This window comes from Salvelinus namaycush, chromosome 4 (genome assembly GCF_016432855.1).
Source record: "Salvelinus namaycush isolate Seneca chromosome 4, SaNama_1.0, whole genome shotgun sequence".
NCBI classification, from domain to species: domain Eukaryota; kingdom Metazoa; phylum Chordata; class Actinopteri; order Salmoniformes; family Salmonidae; genus Salvelinus; species Salvelinus namaycush.
The window spans coordinates 4510794-4520303 of NC_052310.1; the positions used below are offsets into that span (position 1 = coordinate 4510794).

Genomic DNA, 9510 nt, shown 5'->3' on the forward strand with positions numbered 1-9510 from the left:
TCTCAGAAGTACTCCTCTCTTATCGGATCTGGCAGATCATTCAAGTCCAGGAACACTGACGCGTTGGACAGCTTCCTGCCATTACTGGAGAGATCCAGTAGTTCCTCTGCCGTGTTGGGCACCGAGCTGATGTACATGTCCCACACTTGCTCCACATGACCCCCGTGTCCGACGTGTCCCACTCCAACCCCCGGTCCAGAGTCCAGCTCAAGTAGCTTCTGCTTGATCTTCAGGTTCTTCTGGACGTTCCTGCGCTTGTGTTTGAACTCCAGGATGGTCTTGGTGTAGCGATTGATGATGGTGACCGAGGACGCCATGCAGGCTGTGAACGAGCTCCACGCCAGGCTAGAGAAGAAGAAGGAATGAAATGGTAGACACAGAGTGAATAAAGAAAATGTGTAACAAATTCTGAAAAAAAAATATCTATGAGAAGTATGGTCTTCCAACCTGAGGTGACGGCCCCCCCCCCCACCCCATACAGCGTATAGAGCATAGAATCTCTGTGTGTGTGTGTGTGTGTGTGTGTGTGTGTGTGTGTGTGTGTGTGTGTGTGTGTGTGTGTGTGTGTGTGTGTGTGTGTGTGTGTGTGTGTGTGTGTGTTTAACTACTGTACATTTGTGGGTACCAGAAGAATAGTAAACAAGAAGAGTAAACAAATAAAAAGTTGACCAACTGAGGACATTTTGTTAGGCCCCACGAGGTCAAATGCTGTTTCTAGGGGGTTTAGGGCTAAGGTTAGAATTAGTGTTTAGGGTTAGGAGCTAGGATTAGTTTTAGGGTTAGGAGCTAGTGTTAGGTTTATGGTTAGGTTTAGGAGCTAGGGTTAGGTTTAGGGTTAAGGTTAGGTTTTGGGGTTAATGTTACGGTTAAGGTTTTGTGAATTTTGTATCCCCTCAAGTTTAGTTGTACAAGACCGTGTGTGTGTGTGTGTGTGTGTGTGTGTGTGTGTGTGTGTGTGTGTGTGTGTGTGTGTGTGTGTGTGTGTGTGTGTGTGTGTGTGTGTGTGTGTGTGTGTGTGTGTGTGTGTGTGTGTGTGTGTGTGTGTGTGTGTGTGTATGTGTGTGTGTGTGTGTGTGTGTGTGCTTACATGTATGACCAGCTGTAGTCCCATGACTGAGGCTTCCAGTCCTCTGGCCCCAGACTGACTGTCAGCTGAAAGGCTGTGGTGAACATCATGTGGGCCACCATGCCAAGCAGACCTGGAATGTCAAGAGAAGTTAAACGAGTCTAGTGCTGTAGAAAGGAGCATTATAGACAAGTGGGTGAGTTCTATTTTCCACCACAAGGTAACAGTGTTGAGCTATAATGTCACGATAACCACTGTAGTCCTCCACACCTACAGGGTGTGCTGCCATTTCTTCCATCCCACATTCACCTACACTAATCTTTAATCTAATCCCTAATCTTAATCCTAAACTTCTTGATGATGAGATGATTTGTTGAATCCTCTGTGTTAGTGCTGGACTGGAACAAAAGCCTGCTCCCTCTGTAGCAGCTTTCCTAGACAAGGAAACCACTGAAAACAGCATTGAGCTAAACTGAGAAGAAGAGATGCCAGCGTAGGGGACTGGACTCAGCTGGACTATTGGCTAACTTGCAGCTGTTTTTCTGCACTCTTTCCGTCTCTCTGCCAATACCTAAAATCTCTCCCTCTTTGCCAAATTCTCTCATTCTCCCCCCTCTCCGACAATCATCCCAGTAATAAAAACGAAGTTGAAAATACTTAAACAAATGTCAACTGCGTTTATTTACATGTGTAAATATTTGTATGAACATAACAAGATTGAACAACTGAGACATAAACTGAACAAATTCCACAGACATGTGACTAACAGAAATTGAATAATGTGTCCCTGAACAAAGGGAGGGTCAAAATCAAAAGTAACAGTCAGTATCTGGTGTGGCAACCAGCTGCATTAAGAACTGCAGTGCATCTCCTCCTCATGGACTGCACCAGATTTGGCAGTTCTTGCTGTGAGATGTTACCCCACTCTTCCACCAAGGCACCTGCAAGTTCCCCGACACTTCTGGGGGGAATGGCCCTAGCCCTCACCCTCCGATCCAACAGGTCCCAGACGTGCTCAATGGGATTGAGATCCGGGCTCTTCGCTGGCCATGGCAGAACACTGACATTCCTGTCTTGCAGGAAATCACGCACAGAATGAGCAGTATGGCTGGTGGCATTGTCATGCTGGAGGGTCATGTCAGGATGAGCCTGCAGGAAGGGTACCACATGAGGGAGGAGGATGTCTTCCCTGTAACGCACAGCGTTGAGATTGCCTGCAATGACAACAAGCTCAGTCCGATGATGCTGAGACACACCGCCCCTGACCATGATGGACCATCCACCTCCAAATCGATCCCGGTCCCGAGTACAGGCCTCGGTGTAACGCTCATTCCTTCGACGATAAACGCGAATCCGACCATCACCCCTGGTGAGACAAAACCGCGACTCGTCAGTGAAGAGCACTTTTTGCCAGTCCTGTCTGGTCCAGCGATGGTGGGTTTGTGCCCATAGGTGACGTTGTTACCAGTGATGTCTGGTGAGGACCTGCCTTACAACAGGCCTACAAGCCCTCAGTCCAGCCTCTTTCAGGTTATTGCAGACAATCTGAGCACTGATGGAGGGATTGTGCCTTCCTGGTGTAACTCGGGCAGTTGTTGTTGCCATCCTGTACCTGTCCCAGAGGTGTGATGTTAGGATGTTCAGATCCTGTGCAGGTGTTGTTACACATGGTCTGTCACTGCGAGGACGATCAGCTGTCCATCCTGTCTCCCTGTAGCGCTGTCTTAGACGTCTCACAGTACGGACATTGCAATTTATTGCCCTGGTCATATCTGCAGTCCTCATGCCTCCTTGCAGCATGCCTAAGGTAAGTTCACACAGATGAGCAGGGACCCTGGGCATCTTTCTTTTGGTGTTTTTCAGAGTCAGTAGAAAGGCCTCTTTAGTGTCCTAAGTTTTCATAACTGTGACCTTAATTGCCTACCGTCTGTAAGCTGTTAGTGTCTTAACGACCGTTCCACAGGTGCATGTTCATTAATTGTTCATGGTTCATTGAACAAGCATGGGAAACAGTGTTTAAACCCTTTACAATGAAGATCAGTGAAGTTATTTGGATTTTTACAAACGATCTTTTAAAGACAGGTTCCTGAAAAAAGGATGTTTCTTTTGTTGCTGAGTTTATTTTAAATGTCTTTTCCAGACATTGAAATCAGGTGCATTTTAAGTGCTGAATGAAAGGTGAAAATATGTATTTTCCAAATACCAATGAAAAACAAACACTTGCAACGCACACTGGGTATTATTCTATAGAGCTCCGCCTCAAAAAACAAGTACAGATTTGTTCAGAACAGATTCAAATCTGAATTAATCATAAATGTCTTGGCCATGGCTCGCCTGGAGAGCTACCGTCCTGTAGGTTGTTTCAGAAGTTTTAACATCACAGTAGAGCAGAGTACAGTACAGTACAGCACGGTATGGTACAGGACAGTAGAGTTTTATTCAGTAGTGTAGATTAGAGTACGGTATAGTTTAATTCAGTAGTGTAGATTAGAGTACGGTATAGTTTAATTCAGTAGAGTACACTACAGTACAGTTTAATTCAGTAGAGTACACTACAGTATAGTTTAATTCAGTAGAGTACACTACAGTACAGTTTAATTCCGTAGAGTGCAGTACAGTTTAATTCAGTAGAGTACAGTATAGTTCAGTAGAGTACATTAGAGTAAAGTAGGGTACAATACAGTACACTATATTTTACTTTTCTTTATTGTACTGTACTCTACTGTATTGTACTGTACTCTACTGTATTGTACTGTACTCTACTGTATTGTATTGTACTCTACTGTATTGTACTGCACTCTACTATGTTGTATTGTACTCTACTGTATTGTACTGCACTCTACTATGTTGTGTTGTACTCTACTGTATTGTACTGTACTCTACTGTATTGTACTGTACTCTACTATGTTGTATTGTACTCTACTGTATTGTACTGCACTCTACTATGTTGTATTGTACTCTACTGTATTGTACTGCACTCTACTATGTTGTATTGTACTCTACTGTATTGTATTGTACTCTACTGTATTGTACTGTACTCTACTGTATTGTACTGTACTCTACTGTATTGTACTGTACTCTACTGTATTGTATTGTACTCTACTGTATTGTACTGTACTCTACTGTATTGTACTGTACTCTACTTTTCTTTACTGTACTGTGTACTGTAATATACGGTACTGTGCTGTCCTGTGCTGTCACAACTTGTGAGACAAATACTGAACAAAAATATAAATGCAACATGTGACAATTTCAAAGATTTTACTGAGTTACAGTTGATCAGTCAATGTCAGAAAATCAGTCAATTGAAATAAATTCATTCGGCCCTAATCTATGGATTTTACATGACTGGGCAGGGGCACAGCCATGGCTGGGCCTGGGAAGGCATAGGCCCACCTACTTTAGAGCCAGGTCCACCTACTGGGAAGCCAGGCCCAGCCAATCAGAATTTGTTTTTTTTTCCCACAAAAGGGCTTTATGACAGACAGAAATACTCCTCAGTTTCATCAGCTGTCTGGGTGGTTGGTCTCAGACGATCACGCAGGTGAAGAAGCCGGATCTGGAGTTCATGGGCTGGCGTGGTCTACGGTTGTGAGGCCGGTTGAACGTACTGCCAAATTCTCTAAAATGACGTTGGAAGCGGCATATGTTAGAGAAATTAACATTAAATTCCCTGGCAACAGCTCTGGTGGACATTCTTGCAGACAGTATGCCAATTGTACATTCCCTCAACATTTTAGACATCTGTGGCATTGTGTCGTGTGACAAAACCACACATTTTAGAGCGGCCTTTTATTGTAATTATCATGCAATTATCATCTTCTTGATATTCCACACCTGTCAGGTGGATGGATTATTTTGACAAAGGAGAAATGCTCACTAACAAGGACGTACATACATTTTTGCACAACATTTGAGAGACATTTCTGTGATCTTTCATTCATTTCAGCTCGTGAAATCTTTATCTCTCTTTCTCCCACATCACTCTTTCTCTCTCTCTCGCTGTTTCTCCTACATCTCTCTCTCTCTTTCTCTCTCTTTCTTTCTATTTCTCCTACATCTCTCTCTCTCTTTCTATTTCTCCTACTTCTCTCTCTCTCGCTCTCTCTCTGACCTTTCCCCTCTCTCTCTCACATCTCTCTCTGTCCTTTCCCCTCTCTCTCTCTCAGACACATCTCTCTCTCTGTCCTTTCCCCTCTCTCTCTCAGATCTTTCTCTGTCCTATTCACATCTCTCTCTCTCTCTCTCTCTCTCTCTCTCTCTCTCTCTCTCTCTCTCTCTCTCTCTCTCTCTCTCTCTCTCTCTCTCTCTCTCTCTCTCTCTCTCTCTCTCTCTCTCTCTCTCTCTCTCTCTATTTCCGGCTGGGCTAGTAACATGACAGCCGAAGCAAGGGATCTCCTCAGACTTTCATCACTCCCAAAAAAGTGAGGGAACAGAAAAAACATGAGGAATAACAAACAGACTCTGTGCCAATCCGATTAGTGGTTAACCCCCCCAAATCTCAGACTGAACAAGAGCAGAGCTGATAGCAGCAGAGAACGTGTTCGCTCTCAGCATCCCCCTCCTCCCATTCACTCTCATGTTAATTCTCAGCATATTTCTACATATGTTAATCAATCATGTCAGATATCCTCTTTACAAACTACCGGAGCTTCAGTCCAAATCCACACACTTAGCATGAAGAGCCTTGTATGGTGTACCTAGCTTTCCTTGACAGAGTCAGCACTGGAATTCTGCTGATGTTGGTCATCTGTGACTCGTTTCAGGAAACATATGCATATGACGCACGTCGCTACTTCACAGGAGAGCCATTTGAACGTAAACTTGTTTAGTTTATTTGATCAAAATGCATTTTTTTGTAGCTAGCTACATTTTCAGATATTACACGTTTCCAATTTTGTCAGAAAGTCATTTTCATTTCAAGTTAAAGTGGACTGCTGGCTCGCTAGCTAACGTTACGTGTATGATCTGTGTAGTAATAGTAAACTGCTTCTCTATAACCTAGATGAACACAATAAAAACAGTCACAAAGGAAAACCCTCTTACTGATTAATTTGGATCAGGGATTGGCAACTGGCGGCCGACCCTCTCTGTCTAGGCCGGCAGATGACTTCTACAAAATAAATACATATATATATATATTTTAGGAACTCAGTCGGGGTATCAATTTACTGTTGAGATTTAGAATAATAGAATAGACAAGGTGCAAATTTCGAAATGTGTTTGTGGATCAACAGTTTTTCTCAGTTTTATTTACTTACAGTCACTCAATTAAAACATGTCAGCTAACATTTTTTACATTGATAAATTAGTCTAGCCGAACTTGTAGTAATGATGGTTGAATTATCGACCGGGGGGCAGCCATTGATTTTGTTAGTCACTCTCACTCAGATATCATATTAAAAACTGCAAAAAGTTCTCTCCACCCTATGGCAGAATGTGTAGAATTGAAGGAAATTAGCTGTAACACCGCAAATATTTCTCTCCGCACCATGGCAAAACGAGTAGAAATGCATGAAACGTGTAATAAATTAGGAAATTCTTCTCTCCGCCCAAAGACAAAATGTTTGGAATTGCAGCAAACTTGTTATAAAAAGGCAACATTTTCTCTACGCCCCATGACAAAATGTGTAGAATAGCAGGAAATTAACTCTGTAACTTCAAATTCTTCTCTCCGCTCTCAAGAGAGGATATTATTCGTATCTCAGAGAGCCATTTGTAATTGCTAGTCATTGCCTACTGTTAGCTAGCTAACATTGAACCTGGTTGGTTAGCTACCTGCAGATTCGTTCAGGGTAGTAACATCATGAGTTGGGATTATGGTTCATTGTTTAGCTAGCTAGCTACATGTCTTTAATAAAGACTCCACGATGCAAGTAACCATTTCAATAGAATGTTCATGATGTCACTGCGACAACTGACGATTGACGTAGATGGTAAATTCGCTCTGGCTATCTAGTCCGATTTCAAAGCACTCTCGTCTGTGTGCCAGAGCGCAGAATAACTGACACATTTACGAACATTCAACACCCGTTGAATATGGCCAGTGTTAGTAAACCTTGGCAAAACTGCGTAATTAAATGGTTGCCAGCAGCACAGTTGCAGTCACCAACACTCTAGATAACATGAAAACAGCCTGACCAGCTCTGCTAGGGCGAGTAAAATGGACAGAGTGAGGTGTTCTCTCATTTGTGTCTGAAAGTAGCTACAGTAGCAAGCTAGCCAACGTTAGCCTGTTAGCTTGGGTGCTTGACTGCTGTTGTTAGGTCAGAACGCTGGGATCAACCCTACTCCTCGGCCAGAGCTTCCTCTGAACGCTCCGAGAGCGAAACGCTCTGAATTTACGAATGCACAATCTGACAACGCTCTCAGTTTACGACCGCCCAGAGCACACTCTGGCACTCCAGATAAAATGTACGAACACACCCGTAGTATAAACCAGTCTTTAGTCTTGAAATCTTTGGTTGTTTAGTACATGTAAATCCTAAAGAGATGGGTGGGGCGAAGGCCTAAGAGGGTGTGAACGATGCTGAATGGGTGTAGACGAAGAAGAGCTTTCTCAAAAGTGAGGTTACAAGTTTATCAACTTTCAAAGCAGAATTACTTTCCCATTGTTCCTAAACTTTAGTGTATGATATACCATTGTCTAGCCCCGAGTCTCTACTTTTATCCAATGTAAAATCCACCATTTCAAATGTTTCTACACAAGACCGAATCGAGCCGGTCGGTCATGATACGTTTCCTACAGATTTAATAATATGCTTTTCAGTGGCAGTGTTTGATTGGAGTTCATTCCACATCAAGCATTTTGGATTTTGGGCATGAGATAATTCTGCTCCCCTGTAGTTTCCATCTGTCTGTATGTGTATGGAGAGCCAGGTGAAGCCCCTATGGCGTTACACTAAGACTAAGGTAAGGAATGAGATAATTCTGCTCTCCTGTAGTTTCCATCTGTCTGTATGTGTATGGAGAGCCAGGTGAAGCCCTTATGGCGTTACACTAAGACTAAGGTAAGGAATGCAAAGGGAAGGCACAGCACCCACCATAGAGGAGAGACATTGTGCCTACCCCGTCAACTACATTCAGAACTTCCTTCAGGCAGCACCTCTACTTGCACACCACCTTATCTTTCCTCTGTAAAACTTAGCCAGGCTTATTACCCAGACTGGTGTGTGACCAAAGCTGAAGCTGTTCTCTTCTTGGTAATGGTAAAGCATGAAATTAATCACCCATATGGGCTGTTTGTGCTAAAACAAAGACCTGAGATAGTGAAATTCTATTTTCTCTCTCTCTCTCTCTCTCTCTCTCTCTCTCTCTCTCTCTCTCTCTCTCTCTCTCTCTCTCTCTACCCCCCTCTCCCTCCACACCCCCTCTCTCTCCCTCCATACCCTCATCTCTCTCTCTCTCTCTCTCTCTCTCTCTCTCTACCCCCCTCTCTCTCCCTTCATACTCCCCTCTCTCTCCCTTCATACCCTCATCTCTCTCCCGTCATACCCCCCCCTCTCTCTATAACCCCCTCTCTCTCCCTTCATACCCTCATCTCTCTCCATTCGTACTCCCCTCTCTCTCTCTCTCTCTCTCTCTCTCTCTCTCTCTCTCTCTCTCTCTCTCTATATATATATAACCCCCTCTCTCTCCCTTCATACCCGTATCTCTCTCCCTTCATACCTGTATCTCTCTCCCTTCAAACCCCCCTCTCTCTCCCTTCATACTCCCCTCTCTCTCCCTTCATACCCCCCTCTCTCTCCCTTCATACCCCCATCTCTCTCCCTTCATACTCCCCTCTCTCTCTTCATGCCCCCATCTCTCTCTCCTCTCCCTCCATACCCCCTCTATCTCCCTTCATACCCTCATCTCTCTCCCTTCATACTCCCCTCTCTCTCTCTCTCTCTCTCTCTCTCTCTCTCTCTCTCTCTCTCTCTCTCTCTCTCTCTCTCTCTCTCTCTCTCTCTCTCTCTCTCTCTACCCCCCTCTCTCTCCCTTCATACTCCCCTCTCTCTCCCTTCATACCCTCATCTCTCTCCCATCATACCCCCCCCCCTCTCTCTCTCTCTATAACCCCCTCTCTCTCCCTTCATACCCCCATCTCTCTCCCTTCATACTCCCCTCTCTCTCTCTCTCTCTCTCTCTCTCTACCCCCCCTCTCCCTCCATACCCCCTCTCTCTCCCTTCATACCCTCATCTCTCTCCCTTCATACTCCCCTCTCTCTCTCTCTCTCTCTCTACCCCCCTCTCTCCCTTCATACTCCCCTCTCTCTCCCTTCATACCCTCATCTCTCTCCCGTCATACCCCCCCTCTCTCTCTCTATAACCTCCTCTCTCTCCCTTCATACCCTCATCTCTCTCCCTTCATAATCCCCTCTCTCTCTCTCTCTCTCTCTCTCTCTCTCTCTCTCTCTATAGCCCCCTCTCTCTCCCTTCATACCCGTATCTCTCTCCCTTCA

At 44.5% G+C, this 9510-nt stretch overlaps 1 protein-coding gene across 1 annotated transcript in view; it reads right to left on the reverse strand.

Moving 5' to 3' along the window:
• Positions 1-9510, reverse strand: part of LOC120045323 (germ cell-specific gene 1-like protein) — a 35307-nt gene continuing 25797 nt past the window's right edge. Inside the window, exons 4-5 of the mRNA XM_038990205.1 lie at positions 1088-1199; positions 1-345 (exon numbers count right to left, since the gene is read on the reverse strand). Coding sequence (XP_038846133.1) covers positions 3-345; positions 1088-1199 — 455 coding nt within the window. The 3' untranslated portion in view covers positions 1-2. The remainder of the gene's footprint in view (positions 346-1087; positions 1200-9510) is intronic.